At 39.0% G+C, this 23262-nt stretch overlaps 1 protein-coding gene across 3 annotated transcripts in view; it reads right to left on the reverse strand.

Annotated features, from left to right (window-relative positions):
- Positions 1 to 7614: 7614 nt before the first annotated feature.
- Positions 7615 to 23262, reverse strand: part of LOC122291340 — a 30192-nt gene continuing 14544 nt past the window's right edge. For 2 of the 3 annotated variants that reach the window (XM_043099021.1, XM_043099020.1), the window contains exons 3-9: positions 12071 to 12173; positions 11813 to 11872; positions 10514 to 10576; positions 10192 to 10392; positions 9990 to 10104; positions 9670 to 9887; positions 7615 to 7906 (exon numbers count right to left, since the gene is read on the reverse strand). In XM_043099021.1, coding sequence (XP_042954955.1) covers positions 7814 to 7906; positions 9670 to 9887; positions 9990 to 10104; positions 10192 to 10392; positions 10514 to 10576; positions 11813 to 11872; positions 12071 to 12173 — 853 coding nt within the window. In that variant the 3' untranslated portion in view covers positions 7615 to 7813. The remainder of the gene's footprint in view (positions 7907 to 9669; positions 9888 to 9989; positions 10105 to 10191; positions 10393 to 10513; positions 10577 to 11812; positions 11873 to 12070; positions 12174 to 23262) is intronic. The other variant, XM_043099022.1, reaches the window with a different exon arrangement.

Raw genomic sequence — 23262 nt, forward strand, 5'->3', positions numbered from 1 at the left:
CAACTAGCAACAATTTGCCAACAAGAAATTGATGCCGTTGTCGAGTCATAGCTTTGGTGAAGACATCAGCCACTTGGAGATCAGAAGAGATGTGAGGAAGAGATATCACCCGACTTTCCAAGGTGTCTCGAATAGAATGACAATCAACCTCAATGTGCTTGGTGCGTTCATGGAAAACAGGATTGGTGGCAATCTGAATAGCACTAGTGTTATCAGCATGAAGAGGGGTAGAAGTAGTCTGAGGAAACCCAAGCTCCTCAAGAAGACCACGCAGCCATACAATTTCAGAACAAGCAGTAGACATAGCACGATACTCTGCCTCAGTAGAGGATTTAGACACACGATCTTGTTTCTTGCATCTCCAAGAAATTAAGGCATCACCTAAAAACATACACCAACCCGTAGTAGATCGACGTGTATCTGGACACCCAGCCCAATCAGCATCACTATAGGCAACAAGTTGAAGTGAAGAGCCGGTAGGAAAGAATAACCCACGAGTAGGTGAACCTCGAAGATAGCGGATGATGCGTCGAACAGCAGCAAGATGGAGATGCCGAGGAGCAGACATAAACTGACTAACCTGATGAACAGCATAGGAGATATCAGGTCGAGTAGTGGTCAAGTAGATAAGACTCCCAACCAGGCGCCGATAGAGAGTAGGATCATTCAGAAGGTCCCCTTCATCTTTCCTATATTTGACATTGACCTCCATAGGAGTATCAACAGAAGAAGTGTCCTCCAAACCAGCCAAAGTGATAAGATCTTGAATATACTTATGCTGGTTCACGAAAATACCACTGGCCTGATGATGAACTTCCAATCCTAAAAAATATGTGAGCTGGCCAAGATCTTTCATATGAAAAGTTGCATGTAACAGCTTCTGAAGCTTAGTAATCAAACCACAATTAGTGCCAGTAATGATAATATCATCCACATAAACCAAGAGAATGACTGTACCCGACGCAGACGCGTGGAAGAAGAGAGAAGAATCATACTGACTTTGTGTAAAACTGAATGAAAGGATTGTACTGCGAAACTTCTCAAACCAAGCCCGGGGCGCCTGCTTGAGCCCATACAAAGAACGCCGTAGCTTACATACATCATGAGAAGAAGAAGTAGTCATACCAGAGGGGAGCTTCATGTAAATCTCCTCTTGGAGATCACCATGAAGAAATGCATTCTTCACATCCATCTGATGTAGTTGCCACGACTGTGAAGCGGCAATAGCTAAGATGGTTCGAACCGTGGTCATTTTGGCAACAGGAGCAAATGTTTCCTCATAATCAACCCCGTATTCCTGCTTGTTACCCAGAGTTACAAGGCGGGCTTTGTACCGGTCCAAAGAGCCATCAGAGCGAAGTTTTACAGAGAAAACTCATTTACTCCCAATAGGTTGGACTGAAGGAGGACAAGGAACAATATCCCAAGTGTGATTCTCCTCAAGTGCTTGAAGTTCTATTTGCATTGCATTTTGCCAACACTCGTGTTCCATGGCCTGTTTGTAGCAAGAAGGAATGGAAATAGAGGATAAAGTAGCAACAAGAGAGACATGAGAATAGAAACCATACCAATCAGGGGGTCGAGAAGTACGAGTAGACCGACGAAGAGTGGTGGAAGCAGGAACAGGAACAGAAGCGGGATCAAGCGTCGGGTCATGATCAGGAAGGGGCACTGAGGAAGTGGAACTAGATTCATGTCTACCACGTCGTCCATACACAAGACCAGGTTTAAATCTTTCCACCATTGGCGGGGAATCAGAAAAATTAGGCAAAAGAGATAAAGATGCAGATGGCGGCTCAAAATGAGATGGAAAGAAATGTTGATTTTCAAAGAAAACCACATTCCTAGAAACCCGTATACGACGAGCATGAGGATCATAACAAACATAACCCTTTTGAGGGATAGCATAACCAAGAAAGGCACACTTAACAGATTGAGCAGTAAGTTTATGTCGTTCATGAGCGGGAAGATGCACAAAACAAACGCAGCCAAAGGTACGAAGATCAGAATATAAAGGAGAATGACCAAACAACTTAAAAAAAGGAGAAACATGATTTAGCGTAGGAGATGGTAAGCGATTGATCAAATGAACTGAAGTAGAAAGCGCCTCACACCAAAACCGTGGAGGAACAGATGATTCAAGTAAAAGGGTTCTTACCACATCAAGGAGATGACGATTTTTCCTCTCAGCAACACCGTTTTGTTGCGGTGTTGAAGGACAAGAACGCTGAGAGATGATACCTTTGCTTTGGAGAAAGGTTTGAAACTCATTAGACATGTATTCACCTCCAGAATCAGATCGCAAGATCTTGATGCTGGCAGAGAATTGAGTCTCAAGAAGGGCAAGGAAGCGCTGAAAGACTGAAAAAACTTCTGCCTTAGCCCGTAGGAAGTAAACCCATGTAAAACGACTAAAATCATCAATAAAAGTAACAAAATACTTATAATGTGCATGAGAAACAACAGGTGCAATCCCCCAAACATCACTATGAATAATATCGAAACATTGTGAGGCACGAGATGCATGAGAAGGAAAAGGTAGAACTTTACTTTTGCCAAGTTTGCATGTAGTACAATCAAAAGAAAGATCAAGAGAAGAACATGCTTTATTGCCCAATAAACCAGAATTAAATAAAGTACGTAAAACATCTGAGTTTGGGTGGCCTAGACGTCTATGTCACATCTTATTTCCAATACTAACAGCATTACATGCAAAAGAAAGTAAATGAAAACTAGGGAGAGATGGGGAAGGAGAAACATCGAGAGGAAAGAGTCGTCTCACTTTAGGCCCCTTCGCGATCATCTTCCCGGACACTTGATCCTGCACAACACAACCAGAACGAGAGAAATTGACATTACAATTATTATCAACCAATTGACCAACAGAAAGAAGATTTGTAGAGAGAGCAGGAGACACAAAAACATCAGTTAAGGAAGAGGAAAGGTCACCAACAGCACTAATAGGCAAAGAGCTGTCATCAGCGGTGTTAATTTTCAGATTTCCATCATAATTTCGGACATTAGAAAGGGGAACAATGGTATTGGTCATATGATTAGAAGCTCCAGAGTCAAAATACCATGGTGTAGAAGAAACTTGATGATTACCTGAAAGCCCAAAAGCAGAAAAAGCAGAAATGATCATTTGTTGTACCATTTCAGGAGTGAGTGTGTTCGGGTTTGCTAAGGCTGTAGGAACAGGAATAGGAACAACTGGCGAGGCAGCAGGCAATGCAGCAGAACTAGAGGCACCAGTGGAGGTATGAAAAGCAGTACCCTGCTTCCGTTCAGGTCGAATGGGACAAGCAGAGATGATATGACCTTGTTTCTTGCAGTAGTTACAAAACTTCTTGGGACAATCCCGAGCAATATGACCAAAAGCTTTACAACTAAAACACTGGACAGCACGCATGTCTCTCCCCTTATGCCTCCCCTGTGCTGCATAAGCCACAGAAATAGGTACACTAGCAGAAGCCTGATGTGCCATGGAAGCTTGAGTGAGTAGACGCTGCTCCTCACGAAGAAGTTCACTCAAACAAGCATCCAGAGATGGGACAGGAGCACGATTCATTAGATTAGACCGTGCAATTTCAAAGTCAGGCCGTAGTTTCATCAAGAATTGATCTCGTTTGCTGGTGGCATGCACTGCTTGGACAGCAGAGAGAGCTGCAGCGGGAACATTAGCATAAACAATGTCTGAATAGTCAGCCCAAAGAGTTTGAAAACCAGAAAAATATTCCTCAATTGAGAGACTTCCTTGTGTGAAATTAGCCATCTCATACTCCAATTGAAAATGCCTAGCAGAGTTGTCTTGATTATAAACCGTATTGAGATAATTCCACATATCAGCAGCAGTTTTATAAGGCCTCAAATTTAGAACAAGATGAGGCTCAACCGAGCTAAGGATCCAAGTCATAACTCGAGCATCCTTAATTTGCCATTTAGACAAAGCCTCGACATCTTTAGGTGCCGGAGCACTCTCATCTATATGACCCCACAACTCTTTTCCCATAACAAATAAACGAAATTGAAATTCCCATGTAGAGTAATTTTTACCCGTGAATTTCACAGCAAATGATTCAAAAGACATTATGCCGTAAATAGGAGAAAGTATAATAAAAAATAATACCTGCCCACTCTTCCACTTACTGCCGACAGAAGCACCTACACGTGCACACCAAGAATCCCCTACACGTGACTGCAAAAAGTCCAAATAATGGACAGACCACGCCTATTCACTCAGCCCACAAATCAGAAAGTGCCGAAATTGCCGAGAAGAAGCAGACTGCAACCAAAATTGCCGAAAGGCACAAACAATATAAGCACCGAAATGCTTCCTGCAACAATGGAGGTGCCGAAACAAGATCTCAGGCCAGAAACCACCACAGAGGACGCCGGACCCAAAAGCCCAAACCAGAAAACACTACTACGCCAAAAACTGCAACCCAGAAAACTGCAAACCAGAAAACTGCAAGAACCGAACCACTACTGCGCCGAAAACTGCAAGAACCGAACCACTACTGCGCCAAAAAGTCGAGAATGCAGCGAATGCTGCGAGCGAACCAGAGAAACCCACAAATCCAAGAGAAAAAAAAAATTCGAACATACACAAATCAAGAACCTGCTCTTGATACTATGTTAAAATACTCAGAAAACCCAAGAGAAACAGAGAGCCCTTTTTGCAAAATGATTCTGTGTTTCCTTCCTTGCCCTCATCTCGTTCATTCCATCTATACACAAAGATACGTACGTGCCATACACGGTGTCTAACTGATCCCTAAAAATCAGCATCTATACATGGTAACATAATATATACAGCTAATAGCAATCTATACAACATCTAATTAATTGTATATGGTAACACTCTCAACTGTTTCATACGGCTAATGTATCATTGGAAGAGTTTCAGCTTAATATTCAATTTTCATTTCTAAACGCCATGCAAGAGCCATTGTCTGGTTTTATAAAAGCAAACTAGGACATTGCTTTAAATTATCAAAGTAAGTTGATGGGAATTGGAATTGTTATGAGGGATGAAAGGGGTGGTGTTATTTAGAGATGTAACTGGTTCGGCCTGGTTTCGGTTTTGGATAAAATTTAGGACCGAACTGGTTAGCACCGGTTTTGCATTTTTCAAAATCGATTACACACCAGTTACCCTTCTAAACTAGTATTTTGGTTTTATCAATTTTTGATCCGGTTTGGTCTGATTTTTCAGTTTTAATATACTATATTGTATATTATATATAGTTTATTATAGTATATAATACTATAGTGATAATATATTATAGTATATTATAATACATAGTGATATAGTATTAGTATAACTATTAATACAATAAACTATAATGATATAAGATTTTAAAATTTAATATTATATTAATTAGTAATTTTATTATACGAAACTATTTTATGTATAATTATATATTATATATAAAAATTATATACAATATAAAATATATATATATATGAATTGGTTCGGTCCGATCTTGTTTTAGAAAAAAAAAATCAGAACCAAATCAATTTTGACCAGTTTTAAAAAAAATAAAACCAATACCGGATCGAAACCAAACTTGGTATCGGCCCAACCCACTTGTTCGGTTCGGTCTGGTCCAGTCTATTTTTTTTTTTTTTGCTCCTAGTGTTATTGTTACAAATAAATCAATAAGGTTGGAAATCCAACACCTCAAGTTACAGAGACTTTTGGAGCTTTCCTAACTGTTGCTTTTTGTATAGAGCAGGGATTTGACAAAGTGATTTTTGAGAGAGATGCCAAGAATGTTGTGAATTTTATTAAATCTGCTACTGGATTATTTTCCTCATGGTCATCTTATACAAGATGTTCTTGATTGGCTATCTACTTTCTTGGGTTGGGACTTCTGTTATGTTCCAAGAGATTTTAACGGCTCATCTTAGCTAATCTGCTATTTATTTACCTAAGGAATATGTATTTCTGGATAAGGTTCTAGATTTTATGATAATGCATCTTGTAATGTCCTATGCAAATTTATAAATGCATATTATGACTTTTTCTTCAAAAAACCGAAACACAAAACCATCCCCTCCAGAAATAAAGAAAATGATGCATCCATCGATGGATCTCGACAAAAGCTATTGATTTCTCTTTTTGTTTTTTACTTGATTATTAAGAAGATATTTTTAAATGAGTTTGTAAATTTTTTTAAATTTGTAAAAGGGTTTTAAAAAATACTTAAAAAAATATAAAATAAAAGTTACATTTTGCACTTGTAGAAATCGTCAAGGTCACTCTATGTGGCCTGGCAGTGATCCAAAAAATAACAAGGGTTGTCTAAACAACCAGCAGTGCTCGTAGTCGTGAGGTCAAGGACCAATGTTTTAAATGCCGTTTTGGTAACCATTTCAGTTGAGGTATTGAAATGAGATATTTCGATATCGATACCGTTTTGAATACTATTTCAAAATAGTTGATATATGAATAAATTATATATATATATAAATTATAAATAACATGGTCTAAATTATAGATTAAAAAATAATCTTATAATTTGAAGAAATGAAAAAAATAAAAAATAAAAGTAAAAATATCAGCCGAAACGATTAAAATTTTTACCAGTACCAAATTATATTCTTTTCTGTACCAGCTAAGCCAGAAAATTAAATATTTCATCCGTACCAGCCGGTTCGGTACAAAATTCATAATTATGCCAAGGACATTATTCTTCCCCTACCAAATCGCAGTAGTTGAAAATGCTGCCCTCTCACATGAACCTGGCTCTTTTTGCGGATATAGATTTTGCAGATACAGATCTTTCTAAAATTTTTTATCCAACTCTAGCTTTCTTGGGAAAGAAATAAATAAATTTTATAATTATATTAAACATTAATCTTGTATATTTTTTCAAACTTAAATTATCTCATCTCATCATTACAATTTTTTTAAATTTTAAAATAAAAATAAGATTAAAACATTATACTATAATAATATTTTTTTTAACTTTTAATAAAATATCTCGTCTCATCTCATATTAATTATATAAACCAAATATCTTGATATAGAAAAGTTACATCGGCAGGTATCATTTGCAATTCCCCGTTTGATCTGCATGAATATTAATTTTTGTTTTTTCTTTTTTGTTTTGTTTTGTTTTTTGTTTTTTTTTAATGGTATTTTAAGATTTTTTAAAGCGAGTGATGGACACATGCCTTGTTAAAGAACATGTGTCCAGTAATGAAAGATACTGATGTAACATCTAACAAATTTATGAATAAAGAAACAATTTGATTGTTCTTAAAATTATATAAGAGTAAAAAAGTTCAATTAGAAAATGCAGGAAATTAATTTCATTTTAAAACAAACCACAGAATCTGATTTTACATTTATCCCTTGAATTTTTAACAAAGCTAGTAAACAAGAAAGCCTTGAAGTGGAGTTCCACGCTTGAGCCATTGTTGGATAGAAGGTTTGGTTTTTAATATCTATGGAACACCACGCTTGAGCCATTGGTGTGGATTCTGCCGGGCTCACGGCTAATTTGCGAATTAACTTGTAAAACCTCCTTATCCAAAAATAAATAAATAATCTATTACGTCGTGGCCTACAAAGCCGTGTATTCAGTTGCTTAAGTAAGAAAAAGCTAATATGAAATGAACATTATAATTTGACAAAATTTACATGATTCTTCATTATTTCAACACAATATATTGTCCTAGAGCAAGTGAATTGCACGCTAAAACATCATTGTCCGCTGCAACTGTGTTCCAAACAACTTCACCAATACCTCAAATAGAAGACTAGGACCACATCAGATAGGTATTACCTTGCAAACGGAACAAATCAAGTCTCTTGGAGTGTCTCAAATCTTGTTGGAGTGTCAATGCCCATCATACAGCAAATACCCGATATTAAGATTATGAGCAAAACAATGGCCTGAAGCATCGGAGAAGCAATTGTGTTAGAACATTATGTGAGGATATATAGAACCAAACAGATTGGAAGAAGCAATCAAATCACTACATGCACATAACAATGTTTGCATACCCATCACGAAATAAAACCTAAAAGTAGAAAGAAAAAGGGAGAAAAGCAAGGAGAGGGGGAGGAATTGTAGGCTAAGCCTTGAACAAGTACTTCTGTACGAAAATATGTACAATGATTGTCCATCTGCCTTCGTGCTCTTGGGACACGATGTATATCTACGCATGCATAAAAAGATTTACAAATGCATACAACTAAAATTAGAATAAAGACTATTGAACTAAATTTAGCTACCAGATTTCTGATAAGCTTGATATTTGGTAAAGACAATTGAGTGAAAATCGAGGAAGCAGATTTTATTATTGATATCTAAGATGTATTTAATATTTTAGGATAATCCTTTTTGTGGTATGTATTATTATCCAACCTCAGTAGCTATTGAGTTTTGTAAAAATCCTGAATATGGAGATAGGATAGTAGCAGAATGCTTCCAAGGGATGGATGTTATGAAAAATATAAGTTAACAAGTTAAAGGCCAAGAAAACTTCTCTAAGAGAATAGTAATGAATGGATGTCTCACGAATAGGAGACACTCTGGTATATTAATGGTAAATTGAGAGCATGAGGAACCCTCCTGAACCTGTGTAACCACTGGGCCAGGGGCAAGGACCACGACAAGTGATCTTCCCGGAAAATGTCAAGCCACAATAGGAGTCAGAAGAACCCCAATTAGTAGAAATTAAAGTCTAATTGAGTTGAGAGATAAGGAGACACTGCAACAGCAGCAGCAGGAAGCAACTAACAGGGCCCTCATTCACTGACTAGTGACTACCAAACAGTGCCTGCTGTTACTCTCACAATCTGGGGTCAAGTAAACATTTATTTTAACAATACTAGAAAAAATTAACTGAACATTCTCAAGCCTCGATGAAAAATAATCTAGGCAAGTCCTCCGACAAAAACTCATATTTAAGGGTGTTGTACTACTTCATGATTAACCAGTCATTCATAAGAAATATGTTACCAAGTAGACAAAACTACAATGAAAGTAATAAGGCATTTTACAAAAATGCCCTTCGTTTAAAACATGGTTGTGTAAATCCACCCTACTTTTTTGAGGGATGGGAAGTGCTACCAAAAACATGATGCAGATATGTTTTGGTTACAGACATGAGTTTTGACATTGCTGGAATCCTGAAAGAGTAACGTTACTCACCATCCCTTTTAGCATCATCCTCCCATCAATGTGGTCTTAATGACTGGAAACTATTTGTTATACTCCACTTGTGTGCCAATCATATTTGATGTCACAACAAGGGATATTGAGGGGATGACGATAAAAAGGATGATAAATAGAAATTTTTCATCCTTGAAATATAATTTGTGCTCTCTATTCCAGACATAACAGTCAACGGAAAATTGAGGATGACGTCTACATTGTAAATGTCATATACTTTAGAGGTCATTGTGCCTATTGTGATGTTCAAGTAATTTGATCTAATTAAAACTTGGTCCTTTTTACATAGACACTGTAAAACAATAAAAAGGCACAGGTAGCCTAAACCATCATGCAGTGGAACGCTTTCAAACAGGCAGGTAATCTGTCATATGGAACGGCAGAAAGTCAAGATTTTCACAAAGTATAGATTCAACAACAAAACAAAAGCACCATCAAATGAAAATTTCTTATGTGAAATGGACAATCAACAACTTACAACTAGAAGTCCCTCCAGAAGTGATGATTTAATCTGGCAAACTCCATCACAGATTGTAGAATTGGCTGATTGATTTCCTGAGGCATTTTCAGCGAGAAACCTCCCAAGCTCCTGAGAAGAAGGATAATGAGGAGACCTTAAGGGATCAGAAACATACAGAGCTGCATATTTCGCTCCAGACTGCTCCACAAAGTTGATCAGCTCAGACAAAATCTCACCTGCAGATTTGACCGACAAATTCAAATGGCTAAACTAACTTGACATATGAAGTAGATCAAACAATTTCTGACAACCATATAAACGGTTGTAGCTAGACATACTCTCAGACTCTGGTTGGTCAAGATCTTTTGAGCTATGAGACCCTCCATGGCAGAACACAACCAAATCTGCTTGCCCCTTCTGCCTCTTTCCACTCCTTGAAACCAGATAATCCTGCTCATGCAATGGTTTATAAACAGCATCATTTCTTTTTTCATATACCTCAAAATATCATAATGTCATAATTTGCCAAGTTGATATTACATGTACTGAGTGCAGGTCTGCAAGTTTTTGAAACTTCCCATCCTCTACAGAACAGGACCCCAGGAAAGTAACATTGGAGATTCCTAAATTATGCCCACAAGTTTCCATAAAACCTGAAACCAACAAATTTTCCATCGTCTCCTCCTCCGATGCAGCAATATATGGGAATGCAATAGAGAATTTAGATCTTGTGAAAGAGACCTGTTCAAGCACATGGAATGCTAACCATTAAATCAGAAAGTTGGAGAATTTATGCAATTTACGGAAATTATAAACTTCTTGTAAAACACTGGTTAAATGCACTTGGGCAGACTCTACTTTCCTTGAGCAAGTCAACAATAGCTGAGTCTGCATGTTTGCCAGCTGAAATATCTGAAGATCGCAACTGCAGCAAGCAAGGGAATGTCGTTAAATCACCCCTATAACTGCTTCTTTCAGAAAGCTAAGCATTGTCAGTATAAAGCATTACATGGGCTCTTAACACTGTACAGTTCATAAAAACACAAGGAGTAAGTTCTTTTAAGTTTTTCCCACTCCCAAATTAAGGTGACTGTGTGCATTGGTGACTCCCCTTGCAATGTGAGGTCACTACCAAGTTAGCTCCATTGCTGATAAAGGTGCTCAAATGGTGAGTATTGGACATGATAGAGATATGCCACCCTCAAATTTATAAGAGAAAAGGCTACAGTCATAAGGCAGAATAAGCAACGTGTAGATTGATGCACTATGGTAGAAAACTCACGAGAAGATGAAGATTTGTTGGAATATTAGGCCATGTTTGGTTAAGTTCAATTTTCAAAATTAGAGAGAGAGAGAGAGAGAGAGAGAGAGAGAGAGAGAGAGAGAGAGAGAACTTTGAACCAAACATCTTTCAATCTCAAAAAATTACCATTTCAACTTTTCATCAAATCATTTGCTTAGATTTAAGTGAAAAGTCAAAAACCAAAAGAAAAATATCCCAAAAAAAGTATATTTAAACAACTTTTCAACCGTTCCCATCCACTTTCAAAAATCCCAGTACAAAACATATTTCAAAAATAATTTATTCAAATTATCTGCCTTCACAAAACCCAACAAAAACACATCTCAAGATTTTTCAAACAAATTTTCAAAATTTAATTAACCAAACATGGCCTTAAAGTGTGAGTAGTATAGTTGGTTAAGTGATCAAGGTCTCATGTCTGAAAGTAGTCATACGAGTCTGATGTAAACGTGATACTGCTATGCAAAAATTCACTAGCTACAACCTTTGGGCTATAGTTGTGTCCTATAAGACATATAACATTATAAGACAAATGGTCTTATAATGTCAAAAATATAGTCTTCAAGTAATATGAGAATACAAGGAAAAAAAATGTCAATTTCGACTCTAGAATATATTCTAGACTAATGTCTAGACAATTTATTCTAAGACAAATGGCGTTTAGCTTTTATACAAGTCATGAAAATAATAATAATAATAATAATAATAATAATAATAACAACAATAATTATAATAATAATTGGTTGTATAATATTCTAGTAATGAGTGGTTTACAAAAGTGAAATGACTCAAAATGGAAACATGAACCTAAATAATAAGTTTATATGATGAATTTAAAGCAATTCAAAGATTCCTTACCTCTCTACCAACAAAGACAAGTGCTAGATCCACAGGGTGCTGAAGTTTATTCCCTGAGCACTGAGGTAATTGCAAAATAAAGATATGGTAAAAGGTTGCTCTATAAAAGAAATTATAAAGTGCCGTTCTTTTACTTATAAAAAAAATCTAAAGCACCAAACTGTAACAGCATACTTCTCTTTTAAATCTCAGATGAAATTGCACAGTATTATAAACTCTAATTGATGAATCACTGTATTACTCCAATGACTAAATTACCAGTATGTTTGACCAGCCACCTTCAGTCAGAATAGACCTTGCTATATCCTTCGAATAGATGGTCTGATAATTCACAACATCCTTAACCACATTACTTGAGAACCTAAGATCAACCATGAATAACACAAAAATAAAAATTCATACTGAGAAAACAGATGTCACACATGAAAAAATGGCATGGTTTTTCTGTCTCAAGAAGTTTGATCACAAATAAATTTCAACTTTTACAATAATAGAATAGAATTATAAATTCTAAACAACACAATTATAATGCTATTCAAATTCTTTTTCTTTATAATGTAATACCCTGGATTTTGTGTGTAATTGTGTTATAGAAAGGTGATAAATGGGATCCCACATTGCTTGGGAAAGGAGAAGTTCTTGCCTTTTATAACGAATTTCAAGTGGCTCCAATTATAATCTTAGCTACTCCTATTGGAGTATGGGCCTGGATGTGGCTTGAGTCTTCTTTGTTTTTCTTTTTCTTTTTCTTTTTTTTTTCTTTTTTTTTTTGAGATAAGTATGGTCAAATCCCCAATTAATATAGAAGAATGAATTTTACGTACAAGACTCATTTCGTCATTTTTCTTTTGAAATTCAAAATTTCATAACTTTTAGTATATCAATAGCTAACATGTGGAGAAGTAAGTTTTTTATAAGTTTTTTTATTAATAAATAAGAAATTTTTATAAGTTTTTTTATCAGTAAATAAGAAATTTATTAAAATAGGCGAAGTCAAGTACACTGGACATGTACAAGAGCAACACCCATGCATGAGTGGCTAAAGATACAAGAAAATCAATCAGTATGTTCATGCCATTAAAGTCTATTACAATCGACCAATGGAGTAGAGTATGAAAAAATAAAGTTCTCATCTCGTCCATTGTCCATTCAAGATTCTCAAAACTTCGACCATTCCTCTCCATCCATATGCACCACCATAGACAGATCGGTATCATCTTCCACATAGCTACAATTTGAGTGGTACCTCAGATGTCTTGCCAGCTGGCCAAAAAATCCACAACCCTTCATGGCATCACCCAATGGAGCCCCACTCTAGCAAATATATCATTGCACAAACTCATGGCTATGTCCGTCCCAATGCAGTAATAAATGATCCACCGATTTCCCACAGTTATTGCACATATAACACCAATCCAACACAATGAGTTGGCATTTCCATAGACTATCTAAGGTGAGAATCTTCCTTAATGAATCTGTCCATACAAAAAAAGAAGCTTTTAGATATCCTTGGTCCTCCATGTGTTCTTCCATGGGAACGGTCTTGTAGAATGTTTCATAAGGGACTTATAATACAATTGTACAGTAAATCTTCCCTTCTTGGATGGTGACCACAAAATCGTATCAACTCCTCCATTCACTCTACAATTATACACCGGATTAAAGAAATCTATAAATGTGTCAATTTCCCAATCTTGGGCAGCTCTAAGGAACGTGATATTCCATTGGAGAGAGCCACTAGAAAGATCCATGAGTTTTGCGACTGAAGCCTCTCGTCTTAGTGTGATGCTGTATATTGTTAGATAAGCTTCCTTAAGGACTCGATGTCCACACCATAAATCAGTCCGAAATTTAAGTTTGGAACCATCCCCAACTGCAAAACGTGTGTATCGATGAATGTTTGCCCAACCTCTTCGGATGTGTTTCCAAAGCCCCACCCCATGAGGTTCGCTCACCTCATTCAAGTACCATCCTCCCCACAATCCATCATATTTTAAATCTATGATAACTCTCCACAAAGCTCCCCTCTCCTCATGGTATCTCCATAGCCACTTATCCAATAAAACCTTGTTGAAAACCAACAAATTACGAATTCCCAACCCACCTTCACGTATTGGGGTACAAACTGTAGCCCAGTTCACCAAGTGAAACTTGAAGTCTTCATCTATTCCCCCCTTAGGAAATCTCGTTGCAACTTCTCTAAGCAATAAACCACCTAGCATGGTATTGGAAAAAGAGATAAGAAGTAGGTTGGTAGATTGAAAAGAGTACTTTTTATCAACATAACTCTACCACCTTTGGACAAATAAATCCTCTTCCAAATCACTAGTTTCTGCTCCATTTTTTCCAACACCCCGTCCTAGATGGACTGCAACTTGGAGGAGGCAACCACAGGAAGACCGAGATACTTCATTGGCAAGGTGGAGACTTTAGAATGTTGGCAAGAGCACCATCTCCCTCAAAGTCCACACCTCTCAAGCATGTGTAACAAAAAATTCCAGTTTACTCGATCATATACCTTCTCCATGTCAAGTTTGCATAATAACCCTAGAACACCCTACTTGATGCAACTCTCCAAGCATTCATTGGCAATGAGGACAGAATCGAGGATTTACTGACCTCGTATGAAGGCATTATGGGGCTTGGAAATGATATTCTCCAATACCGTACTAAATCTATTAGTCAAAACCTGCGAAAGAATTTTGTACGTTCCACTCACCAAGCTAATCGGGCGAAAATCCTTCATCTCCACCACTCCTGGCTTCTTTGGAATAAGAGCAATGAATGTAGCATTAAGGCCTTTTTTTAAAGTACCTCATTCATGAAACTCATGGGAGAAGCTCATGATGTCATCTTTAACTACTTCCCAGCATGCCTTAAAGAAAGCCATAGTGAACCCATCCGAACCTAGAGCTTTATCACTTGCCATACTTCGCACTACCTTGCAAACCTCCACCTCCTCAAATGGTCTCTCTAGCCAACTTGCTTCATAGTGATCAATCGACTCAAAAATAAGACCATCCAGGCATTGTCTCCAAGAGAATTGTTCCGAAAGTAATTCTTCATAGAAGTTGTAAGTTTTTCTTAAGTACAATTAGCATTTTTTTAGAAGAATATCTAAATAATAAAAGTAATTGAAATTTTAACATACACGTTTTAATATATATGTGTGTTCATTGAGGCAAATATTGATTGCTCTTTGGCGGTTTTCAAGTGGGGGTTTATTTCTTTCAATGCCTCTAAAAATATCTACTGCAAGTTTTCTCCATCTTTCCTTATACCTATAAAAAAAAAAAAAAAATGTGTGTGTAACATCCTGAACTTTTGAGATTTCTATTTTAGGAAAGTTAGGGTTTATACTATAATTAGGGTTTATATTTTTAGAGAGTAAATTAGGGCTACATTTAAATTAGGCACTTGAGCCCATGTTTATACCTTGAGGTTAATTATTGGGCACCAAGGATTAGACCCTCATTATGAAGGACTAAATTTATGAAGATTTAGAAACCCACCATGACCATTAGGCCCAAGCCCACTAGGTTCAAACCCACTAGGCCCATGTAAGTATGAGCAAGCCCAAGTATTATTTTTTTTGACAAGTAAACGGTAGTATTAATAATAACAGGCATAGCCCAAGTACACAAGATGGTATACAAGAGCTAAGACCTATCTAGGTCGCTATAGAAGTCGCAAGGAAATCATGTACATTTAGTACTTTAAAGTCTATAGCTAAAGTCCACAGAAATAAAGTACTGAAAAAATAGCAACGAAGCTTCTCTAATGTGCACTCCTTATCTTCGAATGTTCTCTCATTGCGCTCTTGCGAAATGCACCATATAATGCAAATAGGGATCATCTTCCACACTGCTTTGATTTGAGAATCTCCGCCCGGCATCTCCCAACTGGCCAATAACTCAACCACTGACTCCGGCATTACCCAGCTTAGCCCTACTCGACTGAAAACTTCATACCACAAAGCTCTAGCTGTCTCACAATGTAACAGGAGATGGTTCACTGACTCACCAGATTTCTTACACATACAACACCAATCGGTAATAATAATCCGACGCTTACGTAAGTTATCGGTAGTCAAAATCTTTCCTAACGCTGTTGTCTAGGTGAAGAAAAGAGCTTTGGGAGGCGCCTTATTCCTACACAAGCTTTTCCATGGGAAATGAGGATTTGGTATAGTTGTAAGGGCCTTATAAAAAGAGCAAACCAAGAAAGTACCCTTATCCACAGGTTTCCACCACAGCTTATCTTCATGCCTTCCGTTCATCTTCATAGAGTACACTAGATTGAAAAAATCCGCGAAGCTGTTTACTTCCCAATCTTGTGTTGTTCTACAGAAAATGATATTCCAATGGACTTGGTCCCCAGAACGAACCAGAAGATCCGCCACCTAAGCTTCTGGGTCAGAAGCCACTCGGAATACTGACAGAAAAGAATCCTTCAAAGCCTCCTCCCCGCACCATATATCTCTCCAAAATTTTATACGTGTGCCCTCCCCCACCAAAATTTCGTATGGTTGGTAAAAACCCCCCACCCTCTTCTTATATGCTTCCAAATCCCCACCCCACAAGGCCCAGTCCCCTCTCTAGTGCACCATCCCCCCCATAGGCTGTCATGTTTGCTCTCAACAACTAATTTCCATAATGCTTCCAGTTCCATATTGTATCTCCATAACCATTTCCCGAGCAATGCCCGATTGAAAGTTCTTAGGTTCTTTAGCCCCAACCCACCTGAGGAAATAGGTCTGCAAACCTTATCCCAACTGATTAAGTGAAACTTGAATTCATCTCCCATCCCACTCCACAGGAACTCACAGTACAACCTTTCTATCCGAGCTGCCACGGAAGCTGGAATAGGGAATAAAGATAGGAAATATGTAGGTAAGTTAGAAAGAGTACTCTTAATCAGGGTCACACGGCCTCCTTTTGACAAATACAATCTCTTCCACCCAGCCAATCTTCGTTCTATCTTCTCAATCACTGGATCCCAAATAGCAACAGATCGTGAAACGGCCCCGAAAGGTAGTCCTAGATAGGGATATCGAGATTAGACCCCTATTCAGATCACCCACTGAAAATCCAGCCAGCAGACCATTGGTAACTAATGCCGTTAACATCCTACTCAGAGCCTCCATGATGATGACAAAGAGTAATGAGGATAATGGATCCCCCTGTCTTAACCCCCTCGAACTGTTAAAAAAACCTTCTGGACTACCATTGATCAACACTGAAAATCTTGCCGTTGAGATGCACCATCTAATCCACCTACACCATTTTTCCCCAAAACCACACCTCTTCATTAGATAAATTAGGAATTCCCAATTTACGTGGTCATATGCCTTTTCCATGTCTAGTTTACAAATGATCCCTGCAATACCAGACTTTAATCTACTATCCAAGCATTCATTGGCTATTAAGACCGAATCTAGAATTTGACAACCTCTAACAAAGGCATTTTGTGGTTTTGAAATTATCTTACCAATGGCTTCACCCAACCTGTTTGCTAGTACCTTTGAGATGATTTTATAAATCCCATTAATGAGACTAACGGGCCTAAAGTCCTTCACTTCCGAAGCCTCGGTCTTCTTCGGGATTAAGGCAATAAAGTCGCATTCAGGTTTTTCTTAAATTTCCCACACAAGAAAAGTTCCTGAAAGACATTCATAATATCCTCTTTTACCACCTCCCAGCAAGATTGGAAGAAACCCATCGAGAAACCATCTGGTCCTGGTGCTTTATCTTTTCCCATTCGTCTGATCACTTTATACACCTCCTCTTCCTCAAAAGCCCTTTCCAACCATGAAGCTGTCTATGGCTCAATCGAATCAAATTCAAGTCCATCCAATTTTGGCCTCCATTCCTCTCTTTCTGTAAATAGTCGTTCAAAAAAATTCAGCACATGTTCTCGGATCACAGGAACCTCTGTACATTCACTACCATTGATTTTCAGCATCTCGATGGTATTATTCCTCCTATTAGAGTTTGCCACTCTATGGAAGAATTTTGTATTTCGATCCCCTTCCTTCAGCCACAATGCTCTTGACTTCTGCCTCCAAGAGATCTCTTCAAGAGATAATACCCCTTCGACCTCAGCGGTCAACACTGCCCTTCTAGAAATTTCCTCTGCAGTAAGCGATCTATCTTCATTGAGCCTTTCTAGAACTTGTAATTCCTCCATCTTGTTTTTCTTTTGTTCCCCTACATCTCCAAAACTTTGGGTGTTCCAAAGTTTTAGATCCTCCTTAAGAGCCTTCAATTTGCTTGTGAGAATATGAGGGGGAGTACCATTAAACTGATAAGAAGACCACCAATTCCTTACCCTGTCCACAAAGCCCTCGCTTTTTAGCCACATGTTTTCAAACTTGAAATAACGACGCCCGCAATGAATGCCTCCTCCATCCAGTAAAATTGGAAAATGATCTAAGCCTAGGCGCGGTAATCGCCATTGACATACCTCCGGATAATGACATTCCCATTCCAGCGATATTAAAAATCTATCTAGCCGAGACCATGTTTGACTATTAGACCAAGTAAAAAGACCACCCATGAGTGGAAGGTCCACCATATTCAAGTCAAATATGCAGTCGGAAAACTCTGTCATCGCTGGTTGTAGTCGATTGACCCCAGATCTTTCACTGGGGAATCTTATAACATTAAAATCCCCTCCTATGCACATAGGAAGGTCCCACCAACTGTGTACACCAGGAAGTTCTTCCCATAGGAGATGCCTGTTGTTGTCTACATTCGGTCCATAAATTCCTGCAAAAGCCCACCAAAAATTATCCTCTACCATCTTAAAAGAACATGCCACCGTATAATCCCCTATGAACTCCTCCATCTTTACCATTACCCTTTTATCCCACATCACAATGATACCCCCCGAAGCCCCATTCGAAGCCAGATAGACCCACTCTACATAAGGACAATGCCATACACTTCTCACTATATTTCTAGTCACCAATTTCAATTTGGTTTCCTGTAAACAAATAATATCCGCCCGCCAATCTCGCAACAAGTTTTTTATTCGTGCTCGCTTATTACTCTCGTTCAACCCCCGAACATTCCAAGACACAATTTTTGGCTTCATAAAGAAATACAAGTACCCTTCCCTTTGACCCTTTCACGGCTTGAACTTCCCTCATTCAAAGACCAATCCAGTCTCTTAAGCTTCCTACTTTTCTTAGCACCCTTATTCTTAGAATGCGAATGACCCACCTCAATAGCTGTGAGGAGCGCCATAAATTGTTCTTCATAACCCACACACTCCATACCCACTATATGTTGAATATCCTTTACCTTTTTAAACACCCAATCCAACATCTCACCTTCATTGGGTAACAAACAGTCTAGAGGAAATGGATTCCTCTCCCCATACGCCTCAGACAGATTAGGACCCTCCCATTCCAGCACTGTCTCCACAATCTCCATCCCATCCGAAGGTTGGTTTTCCTCTGGAGTGTCAGGAACCAACAACAAATCAGTGCTATCAATCCCCACTACCTCTACTTGTGTGGTCGATGGGTTCTATGTGTTTACAAATGGTAAGGATGATCCCGATAGCTTGTTTTCTTCATTGAGCATCACGGGGTCCTAAATCCTTTCCGTTCCAAACTCTGAAAAAGATTCCAGATGTTCGCAATATGCACCAGGGACCTCAACTTGGGGTGATAACATCACCACATTTAATTTCGGTTGATTCTGTGCGAGACACTCCCGAAAAAAAGATATTGGGGGCTGTATCTTAGCGTTTTCCTCCACCCGTGACGGCAGAATTTGCTCCTCTGCAGTCGCCTGCGTTGTCTGTACCACCGGGAAAGGCTTCGCCGTCGTTATCTGTTCAACCTAGACCTGCGCCATCATCAGCTTCTTTGGTTTCAACGTAGAAGGGTCGGGTCGCACACTCCGGATCTTCCTATCCTTTGTGGCTTTCGGCCCACGGGAAGGTCCCGGGTCCTTATTTTTAATGGGTAAGGCTTCAATATGTGTTGAAACTGAAGGTCCCGGCCCATGGGGAAGGTTATTTTCATGGGAAGGTCCAGGCCCATGGGAAGGCCTCTCTTTGAAGGCCACTCCAACCCCTCCATCCAGGCCCACTCTCGATCCATTATGTGCCCGCCCCCACTCTTTCCTTATTAGATGATCTATCTTCATTTGCAGTTCACCTATCTGCGACTTAGCTTCCCAAAGGAGTTTCAGCGTCTCCCCGTCAGTCACGCCTCCTACATGTCTGCTGCCAACCTGCCCCTGTACAAGGCATGTCTCTCTGTCAGGGACCTGTCCCATAGCCGCATCATCTTGTACGAGCCTACCTTCACATTCAGACCGAGCCACCTGCGGTTGCACCACCATCAGTGCCTCCCTGTAAGACTGAGGATTCGCCTTGGTAGACTTCCTCATCAGACTTACATTCTGTCTCTTTACATCTGAAAGCTCCCACAACACCTCCCCCATTTTACTCCAACCATAACCCTCTTCCTCAAGGACAAAGATGAACTTCCTCCTCCCTCCAACACCATATTCCACCACTGCTAGATATCGTCCTCTCGCATTTGAACACCGTTGAGCAATAAAGCTACTGCTGCCTTCCCTTATTGTGGTGTAAAAATTGATTTTTTCTTCCTTAGAGCACCCATCCATGGCCTTAGCGAGCCATGTTACTGCTGAAGGTCCCAGGACTACACTAGCCACCATCTTCCACGTCATTTCCGTGATAACCACCCTGCCCCCCTCCTTAAGCAAAGTGAAACATTTAGAACCTATAACTAACTCCTTACACGAATGCATGACCATTACAGAAAACCAGTACAACCGTCGTGAGGACCGTCGCTTACCACCCAAACTAACGCCAGGAAACTATCAGCAAGCTAAACATCCTCGAGAGAAAAACGTTTTGGAAAAATCTTTTGAGGAAAGGGGGGGAAAAAAAAACCCATGAAAGTGAGCCCACGTAGGTTATACCCGAAACGTCTTGCACTATTCTTCTAGCTCCAATTACAAGTCTAGTTCTACTCCAGCTACAAGTAACTTATTCCTACTTCAACCACAACTCCTAAGGCAACACAATTCCTAGGGCAACTATGACTCCAAATCACATTCAAACACTCCACTAAACCCACAACACTAGAACTACCACACCCTCCAAACTCTATTTATAGACCCCATATGAGAGCCTCACTACCATTAGATGAGCTTGAAATAAGGCCCCCTCCAAGGCCACGAAATTCTCTTATATTTTGCGCTAAAACTAAAAACCCTAAGCCCCATAACCATTGCTACACTACTCGCACCACACCCTAAGCAAGAAGATCAAGATCCAAACCACTAGCCAAGTTGTGTACTCCAACCCAAACTTTGGATCAACCTCATCCCTTAGGTAACACACTCCCTAAATGCCATGATAGGTATGTTAGACAAATTCCATGAGATCATATGAGATTAGTGAAACTCGGATTTCATAGAGGGCTAGGAAATACATATGCTAGAATTATTATTATTATTTTTTTTTTTATGAACAAGAAGTTTTATTGAGACAAGTAGCAAGGCAAAGCCAAGTATACATGAAGGATACAAAAACTAAACCTAGTTACAAGTCAGGAATTAGAAAACGAAACAAGGAAATCATGGGCTCTAGTTATATTAAATACAATAGCCGAAGGCCATTGAAATAAGGTATTAAAGAAAAAACATCTAAGTTCATCCACCGAGTATTCCTTATCTTCAAAGCATTGACCATTCCTCTCATCCCAAATACACCACACAAGGCATAAAGGGATCATGTTCCAAACAATAGCAATTATCACTAGCATAGAAGAGTGCATTGAATAGATATATGGGTTAGTTAAGATCGTCATTTTTTTTGTTGGAGAGGTTTAAGGGGTAATTTACAAAATGACGATCTTAACTAATATATCTATTCAATGCACCCTTCTGTACTAGTGAATGGCACTTCCGCTATCTTCCTCAGTAGCTCTTACGATTTGTAACAAGTTCCAATTCCTGTTACTTTTTGTTATTATCATGGAGGCTCTAAGAAAAATTTTATCAACTAAGGTTGATAGAGATTTTCTCCCTAACTTCTATGTGGGGTGGTAATCTTTGGCATCAATTGTTTGCAAATGACACCATGATATTTCCTAGGGTAAACCCAGCTCACCTCTACTCTTCGAGGACCACTTGTTCAATACTTTGAAGTTGCTTCTAGGTTGGAAGTGAATTTGGCAAAAGTCAAAGTTGGTTCCAATAGGAAATCTTTCTAATGTGCATAGTAGAGATAGCATATTGGGGTGCAAGGTATTCTCTTTGCCTATGAAGTTTCTTGGCTTTATTTGGGAGCTTCTTTCAAGGAAAAGTCTACTTGAAATTGTGTGATTGAAGAATTACTCAAAGAATGCTCAGTCTTGTATTCAGTCGTTACTCAGTCATGTTGCACATTATTTTATTGTTTTCTAGATAAGAATCACTGCAAAAAGAAAGAATAGGGAGTACTCCATACACTCTCTCCGTACACTTAGCATGCAAGCACGCATGCTTCTCTCCAGCGCCCCTCGCCGGAGTTGATTTTCCTCTGTCCCTCTGTTTTCTTCTCTTGAGTTCTTTCCTTTTATTCCCCTTTCACTTCCTGTTTTCTCCTAGTTATGATGGTTGAAGCTAGGTGTTTTACGGTGGAGTCAAAAACTTTTCTTTTCTCAAAGGTGGGTGCCAATTTTCACATTACTAAGAGAAATACACGCATGGCTCTATACATTCTCATCAACGGTGCTACTGCTTCTTGGGTGGTTAGAATGGTTGTGGAAGCTATTGATGCTCGTTGGCGCGAAGGTTTTTTCAAAGAATTGAGGATGGGTAATGGGGTCTTCACTCTGCAACATCTTAGAAATTCAAGGGGATGTTATCTTCTGCTGGAAGAGTTTAAAAATGGCAGTAGCAGGGGCTCGATGATCCTCCCAGAAGGAACTAAGGCTAGCAGTTGGGAGGGTTTTGCTTACCACCTAAAGAAGATGGCAGAACACGTGGTGGAGCAGCCAGAAGGTGGCTACCGAAAGGGTGGGAGTTCAGGCCATGGGTTGGAAGCAAAAGCTCCTGCTTACTACGCCTCTGTTTTGTCTAGTGGAAATGAGAAAAAATGTCTTTGCCCAGTGGAAATAGGGGGTCTTTTGATGGAGGCAAAAAGATGGGAGATGTTGAGGGTGTTTTTTGGGCTGTCAGAGCTCACCTTTCTGGAGTCCTTGAAGAAGTTCCCTATTTGATGCAAAAGGTGGATCAAGGACTGAGTATGGTGATGGGACTTGGCGCAGAGGTTGGAGGGAAAAAGCACTCTGCTTCGGTTTCCCTTGTCGCTGAAGAGAATTTTTTGGAGATGGGAAGAGAGGCTTTGGGAAGGGTTGGAGTTACGAGGGATAGTGGGCCACATGATGGGAATGGGCTGGGCGCTAGAAGGAG

This window comes from Carya illinoinensis, chromosome 13, assembly GCF_018687715.1.
Source record: "Carya illinoinensis cultivar Pawnee chromosome 13, C.illinoinensisPawnee_v1, whole genome shotgun sequence".
Classification (NCBI taxonomy): Eukaryota; Viridiplantae; Streptophyta; class Magnoliopsida; order Fagales; family Juglandaceae; genus Carya; species Carya illinoinensis.